Source organism: Tilletiaria anomala (genome assembly GCF_000711695.1).
Source record: "Tilletiaria anomala UBC 951 chromosome Unknown K437scaffold_55, whole genome shotgun sequence".
NCBI classification, from domain to species: Eukaryota; Fungi; Basidiomycota; class Exobasidiomycetes; order Georgefischeriales; family Tilletiariaceae; genus Tilletiaria; species Tilletiaria anomala.
The window spans coordinates 16,421-33,535 of NW_013546967.1; the positions used below are offsets into that span (position 1 = coordinate 16,421).

The following is a 17,115-nucleotide window of genomic DNA, read 5'->3' on the forward strand; positions in this document are numbered from 1 at the left end:
TTTTTGTTCCCCGGGCTTGGTTGTTGTTTTGTGGGAAAACACGATTTTAGTGCGCGTGGGGCTCATGTGCGACAAATTCTTGCCGCCAAGCGGCAAATTCTCTTGATTTTGTGGTATCTTTAGCAAACTCCTTGAAACGACTCGGAGAACTCGGGAGTTGCTGCCCTGGATTGCGGGGATCGCCTTCGTTGCGTAGAGGGCCATCGATCAGCAGCGCTTGGTGTTTGGCCCCTGGCTGCTGTATCTAAGAAAGGATAGCTGGAGGATTGGTTCATCATGCCCCCCCAACCTCTTTAACAACCACCACCACCTCTCGTTCATTGAACAGCGGCTGTGTAATCACCTGCATCCCGCTGGTTGGTCTCCTTCCCTGAGAGGACCGCGAAGCCGCCCCATGCCATCGACGCATATATCGCCCATGCACTCGTGGTAGCAGCGTGGCTCGCGAGGTGCCATAGGCCTGATCGGCTCTGGCCACTTACCTCTGCCTGAAAATTACCTCTACCCTGCATCTATTGGTGACAAGTTGCCGGCGATATACCCCTGAAATAGTGTACGAAAGGGCAACCACAGGAAGCCCAAGTCAAGCGTCTCCACTGTTTTCATTCGCAATCGCCTTCAAACATCGTTACATTAGACGCCATCAGCATCATGGCAGACTTTGCTGCACGCAAAATCAACCCAGGCTTCACGGGCCTCATCTCTACTTCGATCATCTTTTTCGTCATTGGCGGCGTCTGTTTGGTCGGCTTTGAGACGCTGCGACAGCTCAAGCGCTTGCCGCGTCTTCATTTCCGGTCGTTCCGAAATCAACTTAAACCCTCTTCGCACCATGGTCGGCGAAAGAGGCGGCATAAGGGTACCAATGATGGAGGTGGCAGTGCCAGCGATGGCTTTGGAGAGGGGACCGACTGCGAAAGACCGCTTTATAAACACGGCCTCGGTACTACACCGGAGGATTGGGAAATGGGACACCTCTACATGGCTCGTCAATTCCACGCGTCCACTCCTTCCCCTCCGCCCGCGAGGTACCCATTCATGTGGGCGTTGCAGGCGCTGCGGTTCAAGGACTGGTTCTACGCCACGCACACCGGCATGGACACCGTCGTGTATGTTCGCTTCTTGAGGGCGTGTGGTGAGTGCTCGTGATCGACCGTTTATAAATCTGATGACTGCTGACTGGACTGGGGCATGTTTGCCGCGTTGCTTTCAGTCTGGTGGCTCACCCTACACACGCTGACCACCGCACCTATCCTGCTGACGATCCACCTCGAGTTTTCCAAAGGTGTCGAACTGACAGACATGTCGCACGCCTCAGACATGTCGCGCGCCTCACTGTCCTACCTCGTCTTGAGGCCTCAGCCCGACGGCCAGTGCCCGCGTGAAGCCAACGAGAAGGGGCGCAAGCTGCTCTGGATCCACCTGTGCATCATGTGGTACATTACCTTGACCTGGGCATACGCTATGTACTGGTTGGGACGCGGCAGCGTCCTTATTCGACGCCGTCTCGTCGAGCGCATCAGGGAACGAAACGTGCTGCGTCCCAAGCGTCATGCGCACAAGAAGGCTATCGCCGCATTGGAGAATGGAAGAAAAAAGGCCCGCGGGAAGGCCATCGTCGGCCTGGCCGGTGGAGGGCAAGAGGGAGCCGCAGGTCAAGAGGGCAGCGAAGCGAAACTCATCGATGGCCTTCCAGCCGGACACTCCGCCAACGAATTCGGCGGGCTCATCCACGCTGCTGCGCACCAATCGCTCTTCTTCAAGCATGAAACGCCCTGGCGCAGGAACAAGGGCCAGAAGAAGAGGGGAAACCGCCAGCGGCGATATGACGACCCAGATGAATTTAGCGACGGCGAAGAGGATCTCTTGAGCGTTGAGGATGATGACGAGGAGAGCAAAGAAGACCAAATAGGGCGGGAGACGGAAAACCAGGAGAGGAGCAAACAGAGTTTGCATGTCCATGCCATCTCGCACCCGGAATGCCGAGCTGTTGATGACCCAGACAGTAAGGACCCCAAGCTTCTGCTTCCCACAGACGCGGTGGAGCCACTCAACTCGTCGCTCGTCCGTGCATCTTCCGCAAACGAAGGCGGTGGAGGTGCTCAAACCATCAAGATAGCTAGTGGAAATGGCGAGGAAAGGCCGCACCAGCAGCGCAAGAACAGTTCCAAAAAGCGCAAGCCAAAGTTCGACCCTTCCTCTGCCGGATGGCGTCAGCGCACAGTCATCGTGACCAACATGCCATCAACCATGCGCGACGAAGCCAGCGTCCGGCGATATTTCGAAGAGTTCCTTCGGCCCGATGTCGACGAGGAGAATGACGGAGATGAAGGCCGCGGCTCCATGCTAGGTGAAGGCCGGCAAGAAGCGGGGGAGAGAATGTCGGAGCTGGTTGCGCGTCAGGAGGAGACGAGACTTTTCTCACAAGAACGGGATGGCTCGCGTGCGCAAGTGCCTGGCTCGCTCGAGATGAAGGATGCGAAAGACATCGGCACGTTGCGTGCGGCGGACATCAAAGGCTACTCGCATTTAAGGGATGAGGGTGACAATGATGGAGATGAGTACCAGGACGGCGAGCCTTGGCGTGGGGACTCGTCCACGTGTAGTGCGACGGCCGGTGAAGGGAAGGATGCTGTGACAACAGCAGGCGCCGACACTATCACTGCTCCACCTGCAATCGGTCCTGAACCAGACGTTCACAAGTCATTCCGACATCGTCAGTCGCCTGTCCAGACCGTTGTACTCGTGCGCAAGATGGTCGAGCTCAGCAGCATGCTGCAACGCCGTCAAGAAGTGCTGCAACAGCTCGAAGCTGCACATATCAAGCTGGCCCAGAACGTGATTGGAGCCATTGGCAGGCAAACAATCGCCAATCGCCGCAGAGATGCCAAGGAGGCCCGGAAGGAGCGCAAGCGCAAGCGCAAACGCAAGGTACAGCAACACGGGCATGCGGAAGACAAAATGGCCGACCTTGAACTTGGAGATTCTAAGACGAGGACGAGCTCATCTCCGGACAAGCGGGCCGGCGCTGGGGAGGGCCTTAAAGCGGATGTTAAAAATTGGAATGAGCAGGAGGCGTTGGAGGAGCTGACGTGTCGTCTCGCTCGATTTGTGCCATGCAACACGACCGGAGCGGCGCGAAGAAAGCCGAGCGAAACGATCTGGGAAGCTTTAGCAGATGTTCCTAGGGAGCTGCTCGATCCGTTGCAGCCGGTCACGCGCCTTTCGGCACTCTTCCGCGGCCAAACGGTCCCAACGATCGACTACCTTCTCACCAAGTTGAACTTGCTCACTGCACTCGTTACCGAGATGCGCTCTCGCCCGCCAAGCAGCTACGAGCCGACTTCGACGGCATTCGTCACATTCCGCGATCCGAGACAGGCTCGCATGGTATGGCGCGAGCTCGACAGCCAGATCATCATCAAAGTTCGCATGGCGCCAGAAGTGAAGGACTTGGATTGGGAACGGCTCATGCGCACCAGCTTCACCGGCGATCTTGTTCGTGGAGCAGGCGTCAATGCGTTCTTCTGGGCTTTCACCATCTTCTGGGTCCTGCTGATCCAGTCCATCGTCCAGTTTTTGTTCTCGGTGCCGAACCTCAAAATGGTCTTCCCGCCTCTGCGTTCCATTTTCGTTCGCTATCCTGGTGCTGTTGCCTTCGTGTCGATCACGTTGCCGACGCTGTTCGTCTCGGTTGTCACCATGACTGTGCCCGAACTGGTGTTCCAGATCTCCAAACGTGCGCAGGGATTCGTCACGTTCTCTGGGCTATACGATCAGTGCATGTGCAGATACTGGAAGTTTATCATCTGCAATGTCGTCATCTTCTTCTGCATCGGCGCGACCGCCATCCAGACCATCCTGCAAAGGTTCGGCAATCCAGCCCCTGGCACCGTGCTCGAAACCATCGCGTGTGCCTTCCCCGTCGCTGCGCCATTCTTCGTGTCGTACCTCATTCTGTGCATGGGTACACACACGGGCCTCGAGCTCTTCCAAGCGATCATCGGCCTCGTGCAGCACGTAGCTGCACGGAACGCTTTTACACCGCGAGCCCGCGCGGCCAAGACATTGCCGAGGAATTTCAATCGCTACTACTGGCTGCCTTTCCACGTGCTCATCATGACCATCATCTTCATCTTCACCGTCCTCAATCCGCTAGTCCTCCCGTTCGCACTCCTCTACTTTTGGATCGCCATGTAAGTGTCCGGAAGGTACTATTTTGTGGATCATGGTCAAGCTTGCTGACGTCGCCTGCATTATCCCACAGGGTTGTGTTCAAGAAAAACTTTGCATACGTCTACATCCGTCGCTTCAACGAAAAGGAAGGCGTATTTTACTTTGTGCGCCTCTTGCGCTTCTCTCTGGATGGCCTGATGACTGGCCAGGTCGTCTTGACTATTTTTTTCGGTGTCACGAACCAAAGAGCCGTGTACACTGCTTTGACCGGGTTGCTCATTCCCTTGACCGCGGTCCTCAAGATCCTCGGGACACGCCTGTGGAAGTCACAAGTCAGGGCCTTGGAAGACGATGAAGCTAATGCGCTTTGCGGAATAGACGTTGAACCGAGCTGGCAGCGCTTGCGGCGCAGTATTCGGAAGGACTACGCGGACTCGGAGGCCGCAGCCGATGATTCGTTCGACACGCACAGTCCTCTCGACGTCCGAGCTTCAGGACGCTACCCTTTCATTAACCCACCGCCTTCGGCAACCACAACGTCGAGCATGTACCGTGTCTGGCAGCGGCTCCATGACTCCTTTCACGCCAATGGGAATGAAAGGCCGAGCTACATCATACAACAAGAAGCCAAGGGACGGTCGCCGTACAATCCGTTCCGGCGCACTGCTCGCTTTTTCGTTCATGCGCCCGCCCACATTGCCGAACGTACTGCAGAAAAGACGAAGGCGCTCTCTGTCGCCGTCAAGACACAGCAAGAACTTCATCGCAAGAACAAGGAAGAGAGCGCGAGAGAAGAGGGTGACGGGACGAATATGGGTGACAAAAGCGCGATTCTCAGCCGAGCCCATGCTGGAACTCAAATACAGTTCCAGAATGTGGTCCTCCGACATCATAGCAGCAAGATGAGTGATGAGCAGCCAATGCTACCCGTGTCCAACAACCACTCGCGGCAAGCAAGCGATGAGGCAACGGCCACGCCCGGTTTCACCGGTTATCGCACTGAAGAAAGCAGCGTTGGGCTGGTTCGCTCCCGCAGTGCACGAAGTCAAGTTGTCCTTGATATGGCTCCACGTGAGCCAACGATTGAAGAAGGAGTTGAAGGCGCGGCCCTCGCGCAAGAAGAAAAGAGGCGACCCTCGACTTCACCAAGGAGTCAAAATTCACATGGAACGAACGATGCAGTCAAGTGTGAAGCCATTGCCTATCCGCATCCAAAGCTTATGTGGGAGGACCATCCGAACAATTTGGCTCGGTACAACAACCCTTACTACAACGCCGTCTTGGACCCGTTTTTGTGGCTGCCGAAAGAGCCTTCGAAAGTCCTCGATCTCTGTAACACTATCGAATGGTATGGGGCTGCGCTTGTGAGCTCACAAGGTGGCAAGGGCAACGTGGGAGAATGGGAGAACAGTGAAGACGAGGATGGAAAGGACGAATACGACTTCGACAGTCTCTCCCTGGCTAATCTTGACGGAGATGAAGTCATCGCGGTGCCCGAGTCACTCGCTCGGCGCCTAGAAAATGTCGAAGAGGCTGACGAAGTTTTTGATCCTGCTACAAGTCTTCCGAAAGCTGTTATGGAAGATTACAAAAGAGCCATCCGTCGAACGAGCAATGGCGGCAGCGAGGACGGAAACAGCATGCGCATGCCAAGCCTACTGCGCGCTACTTCTTGGCGTTCTGATGCCAGATCAGTGGTGAGCCTGAGCTCTCAACCGGGCAGCCCGGTCACTGTTAGAATGGTGTCTACTCCGGAACAGGCTTGCTCGGCGAACAGGCGGCCGACTCTTGACTCATTTGCGTCTTTGCATTTGGGAGAGGCAAAGGCGCCTGGCGAGCTCTCTTCAGCTGCCTCGGAGCAGATAAGCGAGGTGCCGGTCCCACTGTCAGCAATGACCTATCCTGGCATGAAGATAGCTCAGCCGGATGGTATCATCGCAGATACAGCCGCAAGCGAGCGCCGAGCGGCCAATGTGTCTGGCCACGGCCATCTAGCCTTCGTCGACTCCCCACACAAGGGCCATCCTTCGAGCCGCTTATACGCTACATCGCATTCGCGCCGTGCCACCGGCGCAAGCTACATGTCACACGGTACAGCAATGAGCGGCGTCAGCTCGGCGGGTGGTCGCTCGATCACAATGAAGAAAGCACTGCAGGCCGAAGTCCTTGAAGAGGAGCGCAGGGAAACGATTGGCCGTAACTTGATGACGCGTCAGAAGAACGCACAGCGTAGACGCAAGCTCAAGGACGAGGAAGCTGCCAGTCATGATGCGGCGGAAGTACCAACAAGGTGAGTTCCGTGCTGTATAATTGCTCCTCGAAATCACGGGCACTGACCGAAAAGCACTGCCTGTTGTTCCTAGCGCCATCATGGCTAAGCACGAGCAAGCTGTCAGGCGGCGCGAGGCGTCCATTGCGCAAAGCGTTGTTGACGGATCGAATGCTGCCACAGAACCTCCGTATACCCCTTCACATCGACCTTCCGTCTCGCAATGGGGGGTCGTCTCGCTCTCCAACGTGCTAGCCTCTTGGACGGGTGCCAGTCAGAAAGCTGCCGAGGTAAGCAACCAGTCTCAGACCGACGCAGCCGAGATGGATGAGCTGCCTTCGAGCAGCGCTAGGCGATCTTCTAAATAAATCATTTCAGGAATTTCCACCACCGGCGTTACTGGACGGCTCAAGTTGTTTACCAATGCAGTGCTATGGATGGAATACAGTCGGACGGGCATCAATTGAATGCTTGTACATGATCGTCCCTGTTTCACATTGAAGGGTCCGAGGGCTTGCAGAATACCTAGTCTGCATTCACTATTATTATGCGGCAGATTTTTTCGCTGCGTGAAGCTTGCCGCTTGCGTCCCTACCCATGTGTTGGAGGCTGCGCAGAACCTCGATTGCCGATGAAGATTGACGTTGGATTTATGTTTTGACTTTGGGGGCGAAAACAGTAGAAACTGAACAAACCAACAATGCTCCACGTCAACGTCGTCATCCTTAGCATCCTCATCATCGTTGTCGTTAATCTCGATACTGATTCTTCGAAACCTTTCCAATTCAAGTTGCATGCCGAGTGTGGAACTGTGCCAAATATCTTTTTCCATTGGCCACGACTTAAATCTGCTCTCAAGTTGAACAGCACTTTCTTCCTGTTCAAATAGGCTGCGTGCAGATTCTGGCCATCAGACAATCAGTTCTTTTAATCTAGGACGGAGGGCTCGGTCAAGGTGCTGCAAAATGGACGAGCTGTAAGTGACATTGCGAACGTCATACTAACGCACCCGCACACCAAAGAGCTGATATTCCTCATGATGAAACTAAACAGTCGCAAGATACCGCCTGTCACGCGGACCATGCTCGGCCTAGCGTTAGGCATGACGCTCCCGTGCACGTTGAGCATCATGTCTCCATATCGCATTGCCCTCTACTGGCCACTCGTCTCACGACACCCCATCAGCGAGTTCTATCGCCTCTTTACAGCCTTCTTTTACGCGGGAAGGGGCATTTCCATGATTTTAGACATCTACTTTCTCTTTAGGAATGGGAATGACCTGGAAAGCAACAAATTCTTCCGAAAGACTAGCAATTACGTGTGGGCACTACTCCTTACAGCCACCATGATCCTGGTACTCAACTACCCACTGGGAAGTTTTTTTTTATGGAAGCCTTTACTAATGTCCTTGACTGTAAGTCAGAGGCCCCTCAAAGCTATGCAGTCGACCCTGGATATTGAAGCCATCCATACTACCATGCCCTTATCCTTTCAAGTACCTTTGGGCTCGTGCAAACCCTCATGCAAGGGTTTCCTTCTTCGGATTCTTCACCATCGTAGCATCGTATTTGCCTTATGTACAACTGGTGCTGGATCTAGTCGTCGGAAGCGTGGGTCTCGCAGTACAGTCGGCCACCGGGTTGGTTGCAGCCTACCTCTACGAGCAACTCGCTGAAGCGACCCCCGCGGATGCAGCCCTACCCGTCCCTGCCTGGCTTCGACGGTTCACGTCCGAGCCGCCTGCATTCTTACAATATCTTCTTCCAGATAGCGTTGACCCAACACTTGGACCAGGATCAACACCAACGGGTGGCGCCGGACGACGCACCACATACGGCAGCGCGTTTGCCCCACAAGGCCGATCTTTTGGCGACGCGCGCTCCGGTGGATCTGTCACTCCCGCTGGTGGAAGGACACTCAATAGCGCTTCTTCATCTGCGATTGCAGGAGCCCGCTCATGGTTTGGCAGGGCACAAGGAGCGGTGACAGGTGTAGGTGGCACACAGGCTGCGCCGTCAAGAGAAGAGGTGCTTGCGGCAGCAGAGCGGCGACTTCGCGCTCGTGCGAACAATAGCATAATCGGACAACATCGCACCAGTGCTGCCGCTTCCTTATCTGCCGACACCATGAGAACCACGAGGTCGAATGTGCCAGCCGGGCAGGACTCGACTAGCTCGGCGCTACCAGCTTCCAATCACACCTCCGAGGCGATCCGTCGAACAGCCGCATCAACTGCATCCTCTAGATCTAGCGTGAACGCGAAAAGCATCACCTTTGGCCAGCTTGCGGCTCGCGAAGAGCGCCAGCGGGCAGAGTCAGGTGCTGCAGACGAGGAAGATGCAAGCGGAAGCGGAGGACGCGTTGCGGAGCAGAGGAGGACAGGTTCCCGCGCGAACAGCAACCATGACGGCGATTCTTCTCCAGCCCGCACGGATGAGAGCCCAAGGTACTCGTGGGGTCAAGGGAGGCGATTGGGAGAATAAGGCAAGCTTGGTTATGCAGGATGGCAATTGGCGATACTCATTTGCGCTTTTGTTTCCACAATGACCTGAACATTCATGCTTATGGGACCGCCCATCAAAAGTTCCCGAGCATCTCAGTCTTGAGGGAGACCTTCCAAGGAATGTTCGCTTCAGGTGCTATATCTGCGAGGGACTTTTCAGCAATTTAAAAATACAAATGCCGTTGAGACGAAGTGTCCTTGCAGGGAGTGACCTGTGTGAAGCCAATAGTGAAACCTGGAAAGGGACCCTGGACTTGGTCTTGCTGATAAAGCAGCACAACGGGGATATGGCACATGCTTCATGCTGCTCACTTGAATGATCTGCTTGCGGTACCTGAAGAGAAAAGTGGCTGGTGTGCTCCAGTAAGCGAGCACGTTCAATGGGGGAACTTGTGACGTTATTTTTCACGACGATCCTGCCTGCACTTGAGTTTTTGACAGCTCCGTGCTTCTTGAACTGGTCTTTTCGCCCTCTTTCATTCTCTTCGCTGGTGCTTAGTTACGAATCAATTGTGACCCTAGCACCCTCACTGCCAAGGAAGAAAAGCTGGACCATTCGCCATGGCTGGGAAGAGCAAGGAAGGCGGTGCCGACATCCTCGAAGGCCTCCTCAATGCCGAGCGTATCGGTGTGATGGATGGTGGATTTGTATGTTCGCATCGTTTTCCAGAAGATCAAATTGAATGGTCCATCTTGACGTTGCGTCTTCCCTGACATCCAGGCCACGCATCTCGAAGATGCTTTGCACCTCAGTACGCCTTCACCGCTCTGGTCAGCAGCCTTGCTCGATCCAACCTGCGAAGAAGCAGGCTGGAAGGGCCACGATGCAGTTCGTGCAACGCACCGTGCCTTTCTCGACGTCGGAGCCAGACTCATCGAGAGCGCCTCCTACCAAGCTTCGACACAATCTTTCCTGAAAAGCAAGCCTCCAAGAACATATACGGCAGCCGGGGCAGAAGAGCTCATGCGCCAGTCTGTCACGCTGGCCCATGAAGCGATCGCGTCTCACTCATCAAAGCAATCAGTGGAGACGGCGACTTCCAAGACGCCACTGCTTACTCTCAGTCTTGGCCCATACGGGGCGATGCTAGAGGGAGGACGAGAATATAGTGGTGATTATGAAGGGGCAAGTGCAGACGCCGTCAGCCTCAGCAAGAAACTGCACACCTTCCAAATGAACCGCTTACAAGCGTATGCAGAAGTGAAGGACACCTGGGAGAAAATTGATCTGATCGCATTCGAAACGCTTCCACGCCTTGACGAGGTAGGCGAGATTGGGCGAGCACTTCACGACATTGACGTTGAGCTCACAAGCAAAGGGCAACAACACAGGCCTCCGGCCTACTTCTCCTTCGTTTTTCCGGAGAACGCAAACGGAGAGGAGACAAATAAGCCCAACAACGACAATTTCCTTCCATTGCCCCCTGACATGAGTGCCGCCGCTAAACGCACAGGGGCGGACCCATCGCAACACCGCACGGTGCCGGCTCTTGTCGAATGCGTGAAGAGCCTCTGCGGTCAAGGCTGGCCCATCCTTGGTCTCGGGATCAACTGCACGAAGCCCCATCTCATTCAAGGCATAGTGCGAGACCTCACCCAAGCGTTCGCGCAACAGAAAACGTCCAGCACGTTCGCCAGCAAGAGCGGCAAACCCGTGCTTTTCGTGAGTCCATTTGCACCCTTGTGAGCCCATTGATCACTTCGACTGACAGAGTTCCTATCTTGCACGGACCTTTGAACTACAAGCTCTATCCCGACGGCGGCTTGACATGGGATGGGATTGCACGATGTTGGCGCAGTGGGGCACCAATGACAGCGGACAAGGCTACAGAAGTGAATAAGCCACATGCATCTTCACTATCGGAAGAGGAAACGTGGGCGCGCGATCTCTTTGCACTAACTCAAGAGCCTGGGGTGCTCAAGAATGTATGTGATTCTGGTGGCACAAGCGAGGCAGCATTTGATGCTGTGTGGCTTGGCGGTTGCTGCAAGGCCTCCACGGGGCATATTGCATCGCTTTCCAGGCTGGTCTATCCGTCTCAAGGGTAACACATGGTAGAATGGTATTGGCGGCGGCTTGCCGCGAAAAGAAACGTCTTGTAATAGAATACAAAGGTCACTTCTTGGCCTTTGCTTTGAACTTCTTCAAAGGGTCGTGCTTTCTCTTTGGTGCGGCAGCCTTGCGCTTGTCACCATGCTTGGGGACATAGCCGACTTTACGCTGACTTCTCGCTTTTGCACCTCCATTGGAAGGACCGGCCCCTGCTGCAGCTTGCTGCTGCAGCTGTTGTTGCTGCTGCTGCTTAAAGCCGGCGACACGCGGCATGAGGTAGTTCGGGACGTGCTTGAGGTGTCCTTGCACTTTCCCGTTCCCGAGCAATTTGCCACCTCCTTTTTCTGCAGTCTGCGCCTTGAGGTACTCTAAGTCCTTAGGATTGTCTTCCCAGTAGCTCTTGAGCTTTTCGCTGTTCAGCATCTCCCATTTCAGCTCCTTGACGCGCGCTTCCTTGATGGTCAACTTTGTGACGCTGCGCAAGGCATCTTCCATGCGATATCGGAAGGCCTCGATCTGCGCTCTGTCATATTTCCACTCTTCGATCTTGCTGGCCCCTGTTGCACCAGCATCAGCACCCTGGCTAGGATTTGCAGAGTACGCTTGCTGCACTTTGCGCCAGACCACCTCGTCGGTCGCGGCAGTCGGGCAGCAAAGGTGCTTCATAGATTTTCCGCCTGCACCCGTTGTTTTGCCAGCCAAGTCTTTCGGAACGACAAAGCTGAGCGCTGTGCCTGTGTTTCCTGCACGTGCCGTCCGGCCAACGCGATGCGTGTATGCCGTCAGCGATGTGGGTAAATCGAAATTGATAACGCAGGCCACTTGAAGGAAGTCGACACCGCGCGACACCGAATATTCGGCGTCTTTTGCTTGCCCTTTGCTGCTCTTCGATGACCTCAATTTTTTCTGCACTGCCTTAGCAGAATCATTGCGCTTTCGCTTTTTTCCTGCCAATTCTTCACCTGCATCCTCTTCTTCCGCCTCAATATCATCCTGCTCTTGCTCCTGCTCGCCGTCGTCCTCGTCGACTTGGGCGCACCCCTGCTCATCTGTAGCGATCATGATAGAAATTGCGTCCTTGTTGAATGCCTCTACCTTCTTCATTCTGCTGGTAAACGGCAGCTCCTGGTTGAGCACGGCGCTCTTGCTAATGCCGAATTGCTCGAGAAACAGTTTGAGTCTATACCCACGCTCGATTGAGTTGACAAAGATAAGTGTTTTGCCCCGGATGAGACGCAGCTTGATGATAATATAGAGCAACAAGAACTTGTCGACTTCGGAGAGGTGAAGGGAATATTGCAGCAGCTGGCCGCCACTTGACGTTGCCCCTCCTGCGGATGAGGCAAGAAGCGAGTCTTTCAAGTCGATGATGACAGGTTGCCGGAGAATGATCCTTTTCAACTTCTCAACATCCTTGTTGAGCGTAGCACTGACCAGGAAGCGTTGCACACCACCTTTGGCTTCTGCTTTGGTCCACCAACCCGCTTCAAGCACTTCCTTGACAAAGCCCCCGGAGCCCTCACCTTCCTGCGCAGGTAAGAGATCATGGCCATAGGACAGCATGAGGTCCGCCTCGTCAATGACAAGCGATTCGAGATTGCTCAGGTCGAGGCCCGAGCCCTTGGGTGCAGACCCGGAGCTAGTCGAGCGGAGGAAGTGCAGCAGCTTGGTCGGAGTCGAGACAATGATATCAGGTTGGCCATCCTGCAAGACCATACGCAGAACCTTGGAGCTGACATCCTTTGCAATGTTGAGCACCTCCATCTGAGCATCTCCACCGCTGCCAGAATCAGCATCTTCCCGAGCCTTGCCTTTGAGTCCGGAGCGGCGCAACTGCTGCTGATCGCCCTTGGAGGAGCCGTCGGCCAGCGTTTGAGAGATGTGCGACGACAACTGAGGAGTGTTGGAGAAGGCTGTTGATGAGCGGCCACCACATGCTGCTGCCAAAGCACTAAGCTGGGCAGTGACTTGTTCGCTAAGCTCTCGGGTCGGGACGATGATCAACGCTCGTGTACACTTATATTCATCTGAAGTCGGTGAGAGAGACTGCGAGTAGCAATAATTACACCAGCCCATTATGTGAGTAATCAGTTTAGAGGATTGAGCACACGAATGCAGTGACCACACTCACCCTTTTGGCGTCGAGGATCTTTTGCATCAGCGCAAGCCCGTAAGCGAGAGTTTTTCCGCTGCCAGTCCTCGAGCGCGCGAGAACATCTTTAATGCCCTTTTTTCCTATTCCAGGTGCGATCGTGGTATTGGTAGAAGATGCAGAAGGTCTCGAAGCGCCGAGTGCCACAGGGATTAGCTCGGCCTGGATCGGTGTCGGGTGAGCGAAACCGAGCGTTGAGAGACCGCGCAAAAGCCGTACATCGAGGAGGTGGGCAAAAGAGGAGAAGGTAGGCGCTTCAGAAGCTCCAGCCACAGGTTCAGTGACCTTGCCTTTCCCTTTAGACGACGATGTAAGTGTGACCACTTCAGGCGTTGGTGATAATCCCGCTCCATCTCCAGCCGGAGGTAAACCCGCTGGCGTTGCCATGGCTTTAGCTGTTCTATCCTAGCTCGTGTCTCTCCGGAAAATCCAGCACTGGTAGTCGAAGGATGTGGAACTGTGCGAAGATGCCTGTCTTATACCAGAGATGCTCCCTGAATCCGTACGACAGTGAGACGATATGTTCCCGACAAGCTACCAAGCTGAGATACAACCATGTCGGAGTAAAGGAAGGCGCGCTCATCCTGTTTGAGAAACGAAAAATTGGCGGAACGAGTTTGAGAGTCCAGTATCATCAATGCTTACGTAACATCCGTCCACCATGAACAAAGCCCAATGCGGCTTGGTCTTGCGATCTCGCTATCGTGACTATGGGGGCAGCATCGAGCAACATACACCAAGGCCACTTGTGCGATAGCATCTTGGCAACATCTCAGCATCTCCAACCTCCGTCAGCCGCCAGGATCTGGCCCAGCCAAAATATACCGAGATTCGGCCACGAATAACGGGCTAGACTTCTGACTTTACAGGTCGGCTGTCTAGCGAGGTTCTATCATCGCAGCATCCACACTGTCCAGTAGGTCACGCGTCACGACTTTCAGCCTCACGCCTCACAATCGCACGACTGAGCCGCAAGCGAGGGCACACGAATTGCCACACACGCATACCCAACCGAAACAGCAAGCTGGGGCAAGATGATTAAGGTGAGAAGCGTATGTTGCAGTCAGGCCAACAGGTGGCCGATCATCGGGAATTGTCTGGGCGCGACACTTTCGGGATGTCCAGGGTTGCGTAGGACACGCCACAGCAGGGTTTTCGCTCCTCCAGATGAAGGTTCGGGAAGCACCTGCTCACCCGACTGCAAAGATCTGCTACGGTCTGGAGCTTCGCAGTAGCTGCAAGCTCTTAGAGGTTTCATACCCCGCAATGAGTCTCAATTGAACGCATTTTCGGCAACTTCACCCACGGTTGGCCGCCATAATTCGGTGCATGAGAATGGACCTTGGAGCACAGCTGCACCGCGGACGTGGTCATGAGTTTCTCTCGACATTCCAGCCCCATTTAATTGGTCTGCGTCTGTTTCTAACTGGGGCACATTCTCTGTGGTCGCTTCCTGCGCCATCGCAGCCATAATCGCTCCGTATTTGGCTGGCCCTTGGATCCCTTGTTCTTTCACGAGCACAGTGTTACTGAAGCCTCTTCTCGTTTGGACCGGTCTCGTTGTACCATCAGATCTGGTCGATGAAGAAGGAGGAGGAGGCGAGCAAGAAGAAGAAGCCACAAACGTCACCAGCACAATTGCGAGTGCAAAAGGGTAAGTCCGATTTTTCATCATCTGATTGAAGGTCGTCAAGGAGGTCATCCCCGATTCAATGATTTCTACCTTCACACAGACATTACCGAGCTTGAGCTACCAAAGACAATGAAGACCGAGTTTCCAGATCCAAGTGATCTGCTTAACTTTCAGCTAACTATAGATCCAGACGAAGGTGAGTAGGTAACAGATTATCAAGCTGCTGCTGTTCTGGCCCCAATTTGCCAAGCCCATCTCAGCCTATCTCATTATCATCACAACTTCTTCACTAGGCATGTACAAAGGTGGCTCGTTTCGCTTCACATTCACGATCAACAACAACTATCCACACGAGCCGCCAAAGGTAAAATGCGTGCAGAAAGTCTACCACCCAAATCTAGATCTCGAAGGCAATGTGTGCCTCAACATCCTGCGTGAAGACTGGAAACCGGTGCTCAACCTGAACAGCGTCATGGTCGGCTTGCAATACCTGTTCCTCGAGCCGAATGCTGACGATCCGCTCAACAAGGAGGCGGCAGAGGATCTCAGGCGTGACAGGAAGGCTTTCGCCACGAACGTCAAAAAGACCCTTGCGGGTGATTCTTTCAGTGAGTTTGCCCTCAGCCACTGCCCACTAGGGGCACGCTGTCGTAAAGTTGAGAGGGCAGAAGTGGTGGCTGAACTTACTTCGCTCATCTCACATCGCAAGAGGGCGTAACGTACGATCGCGTCGTCGCATAAGCAAGTGTATTTGCAAAGCAGGCTTCAATCGCGTGTCGCCACAATCTAAATGTACCGCTAAATACCATTCGCCCGATGCATCCATCCCATCCACTCCGAAAACCCGCAAAGCTCCTAGAAGAGGAGCTTTGCAACCTTGAGTCCCATGATCTCACAGGCTCTGACTATTGAAGATAGCTTTGAAGAATATGCATTGCAAGTGGAGGTTTTTTCCTTGTTGCATGAATGTACTTGCAGAATGACATCGTGGAAGCAGATGAGTGGTGAATTGAATCGCGCTTCGTTGTCTTATAGCCAAACTCTACATGTTCTCTTGTTTACCCGAGAACAAGGCGCAGGACGTGCGCGCAAGCTGCTTGGCAAAAGATCAGGCAAAGGAGCGAGAAGCTGCGCTGCAAGCGCGCAGGGCATCGAGGTAATACTGGCATGCACTCATGTCGTTTCCGCTGGCATCGAGGCAGCGCATCAATTCTGAGAGAAGCAGTAAGGTGGCAAGGGAAATAGGATATGTCAGTCATCAGGACTCGTAAAGGTGAGCGCCAGTGGCGTCTGAAATATTAAGCTGGGTCTTCGGAAAAACCCACCCTTTGACTGAGAATCGCAGCTTCCTTGCACCTGCTGAGCTTGCCCATAAGCACTTTGGGCGTTGTAGCCATCGTAACCGGCCGGCTGTTGCTGCTGCGGCTGCGCCTGCTCCGCCGGAGCGCTGCTTCCTCCGCCGCCGAAGAGCATACCACTGACGGCGTGTCCGACGGTCGAGCCTACCGCAACACCAGCAGCTGTGGACGCCATGTTTGCGAACAGCCCAGGCTGCCGCGGCTGCTGCTGTGGTGCCTGCATCGGGTATGCGCCCTGCTGCGGCACGTGCTGGGGGTGCTGCGCTGGCTGCACGGGAGCGCTGGATTGCGAGGATGTGTGCATGCCCCGCGAGCCCGAGGGCGCGGAGCGCGAGCTGCCTGATGAGCGGGATGAGCGTGGCATGTTTGCTGATATCGAGATGTACCTTGATGTGGATTCACTGGTGAGTGCAGGGCAAACGTTCGTGGGGGTTAAAGAAGAAGTGAGGCGAAGGGCAAGTGAAGATGAGCAGTCGAAAGCTGTGGAAGAGAACGTGTCGTGTCCGCTGTCATGGGCAAAGGTGGTGGCAGCTTACGTATAGGGTTGCGTCTTCAAGTCCCCTTTGCACCGAATCTCAAGCTAAACCACACAAACCGCACCAGGCTCCAGACTCCATCGTCCAGTCCACCAAGCGACTAGCTCCGCAGTGTGCTGCTACAAACTCGCCACTTTCTGTGAGCCGTTCCTTCGAGCCTTCGAAGACGACCGGACCGTGAGCAACCGAGCTAGCCCGGCGTCCAAGAGATTTGCCGCCGTCGCCAAGGGCTTACTGAAGGAACATTGAGTGAAGCCTAATGGATCCACCATGCCGGCCCGAGCCGTCTCGTTGGATGAGCCAGCGGCCATGGCATCCCTGAACCCCTCATTCACGCCCATGCAAGTAGCAATTGACACCGAGTGCGATGACACAATTAAGGCAGGCTACAAACTGGCACTTGATCTTCCAACGACGAAAGAAATTATCAAAGGC

The 17,115-nt window shown here is 54.5% G+C and overlaps 6 protein-coding genes across 6 annotated transcripts; 4 read left to right on the forward strand and 2 right to left on the reverse strand.

Annotated features, from left to right (window-relative positions):
- The first annotated feature begins 310 nt into the window (after positions 1–310).
- Positions 311–7,174, forward strand: K437DRAFT_274687 (uncharacterized protein). The gene is made up of 4 exons (XM_013387151.1): positions 311–1,135; positions 1,214–4,196; positions 4,268–6,466; positions 6,540–7,174. Exons 1-4 carry the CDS (start codon positions 652–654, stop codon positions 6,811–6,813), a joined length of 5,940 nt encoding a protein of 1,979 aa, XP_013242605.1. The 5' UTR covers positions 311–651; the 3' UTR covers positions 6,814–7,174.
- A 310-nt stretch (positions 7,175–7,484) lies between these two features.
- Positions 7,485–8,163, forward strand: K437DRAFT_225229 (Der1-like protein; the record flags this gene model as incomplete). The annotated part of the gene is made up of 2 exons (XM_013387152.1): positions 7,485–7,859; positions 7,942–8,163. Coding segments are annotated over 2 exons (597 nt in total), but the record flags the coding sequence as incomplete, so codon positions are not given.
- Positions 8,164–9,448: 1,285 nt separating this feature from the next.
- K437DRAFT_257205 (Homocysteine S-methyltransferase) lies at positions 9,449–11,098 on the forward strand. Its single transcript, XM_013387153.1, has 3 exons — positions 9,449–9,596; positions 9,670–10,611; positions 10,695–11,098. The coding sequence occupies exons 1-3, from the start codon at positions 9,510–9,512 to the stop codon at positions 10,995–10,997; spliced, it is 1,332 nt and encodes a 443-aa protein (XP_013242607.1). The 5' UTR covers positions 9,449–9,509; the 3' UTR covers positions 10,998–11,098.
- K437DRAFT_274690 (DEAD-domain-containing protein) lies at positions 10,999–13,673 on the reverse strand. Its single transcript, XM_013387154.1, has 2 exons — positions 13,133–13,673; positions 10,999–13,047 (listed from the first exon to the last, which is right to left on the reverse strand). Exons 1-2 carry the CDS (start codon positions 13,538–13,540, stop codon positions 11,065–11,067), a joined length of 2,391 nt encoding a protein of 796 aa, XP_013242608.1. The 5' UTR covers positions 13,541–13,673; the 3' UTR covers positions 10,999–11,064.
- Positions 13,674–14,042: 369 nt separating this feature from the next.
- Positions 14,043–15,627, forward strand: K437DRAFT_257207 (putative ubiquitin-conjugating enzyme E2). The gene is made up of 5 exons (XM_013387155.1): positions 14,043–14,196; positions 14,726–14,807; positions 14,887–14,982; positions 15,080–15,394; positions 15,496–15,627. The coding sequence occupies exons 1-5, from the start codon at positions 14,188–14,190 to the stop codon at positions 15,525–15,527; spliced, it is 534 nt and encodes a 177-aa protein (XP_013242609.1). The 5' UTR covers positions 14,043–14,187; the 3' UTR covers positions 15,528–15,627.
- Positions 15,552–16,569, reverse strand: K437DRAFT_257208 (uncharacterized protein). The gene is made up of 2 exons (XM_013387156.1): positions 16,112–16,569; positions 15,552–15,998 (listed from the first exon to the last, which is right to left on the reverse strand). Exons 1-2 carry the CDS (start codon positions 16,506–16,508, stop codon positions 15,895–15,897), a joined length of 501 nt encoding a protein of 166 aa, XP_013242610.1. The 5' UTR covers positions 16,509–16,569; the 3' UTR covers positions 15,552–15,894.
- Positions 16,570–17,115: the final 546 nt, after the last annotated feature.

What these genes read in the sequence shown, in the direction of transcription:
- K437DRAFT_257208 (XM_013387156.1), bottom strand. Translation starts at nt 16,508, where the DNA reads ATGCCACGCTCATCCCGCTCATCAGGCAGCTCGCGCTCCGCGCCCTCG. An exon ending in CTGCGATTCTCAGTCAAAGG is followed by an intron (nt 15,999 to 16,111) that starts GTGGGTTTTTCC and finishes TGCTTCTCTCAG; the next exon opens with AATTGATGCGCTGCCTCGAT.
- K437DRAFT_274687 (XM_013387151.1), top strand. Translation starts at nt 652, where the DNA reads ATGGCAGACTTTGCTGCACGCAAAATCAACCCAGGCTTCACGGGCCTC. An exon ending in TCGCTTCTTGAGGGCGTGTG is followed by an intron (nt 1,136 to 1,213) that starts GTGAGTGCTCGT and finishes CGTTGCTTTCAG; the next exon opens with TCTGGTGGCTCACCCTACAC. An exon ending in CTCTACTTTTGGATCGCCAT is followed by an intron (nt 4,197 to 4,267) that starts GTAAGTGTCCGG and finishes ATTATCCCACAG; the next exon opens with GGTTGTGTTCAAGAAAAACT.
- K437DRAFT_257205 (XM_013387153.1), top strand. Translation starts at nt 9,510, where the DNA reads ATGGCTGGGAAGAGCAAGGAAGGCGGTGCCGACATCCTCGAAGGCCTC. An exon ending in GTGTGATGGATGGTGGATTT is followed by an intron (nt 9,597 to 9,669) that starts GTATGTTCGCAT and finishes CCTGACATCCAG; the next exon opens with GCCACGCATCTCGAAGATGC. An exon ending in GCGGCAAACCCGTGCTTTTC is followed by an intron (nt 10,612 to 10,694) that starts GTGAGTCCATTT and finishes TTGAACTACAAG; the next exon opens with CTCTATCCCGACGGCGGCTT.
- K437DRAFT_257207 (XM_013387155.1), top strand. An exon ending in ACAATTGCGAGTGCAAAAGG is followed by an intron (nt 14,808 to 14,886) that starts GTAAGTCCGATT and finishes ACCTTCACACAG; the next exon opens with ACATTACCGAGCTTGAGCTA. An exon ending in CCTTGCGGGTGATTCTTTCA is followed by an intron (nt 15,395 to 15,495) that starts GTGAGTTTGCCC and finishes TCACATCGCAAG; the next exon opens with AGGGCGTAACGTACGATCGC.
- K437DRAFT_274690 (XM_013387154.1), bottom strand. Translation starts at nt 13,540, where the DNA reads ATGGCAACGCCAGCGGGTTTACCTCCGGCTGGAGATGGAGCGGGATTA. An exon ending in AGATCCTCGACGCCAAAAGG is followed by an intron (nt 13,048 to 13,132) that starts GTGAGTGTGGTC and finishes TGCTACTCGCAG; the next exon opens with TCTCTCTCACCGACTTCAGA.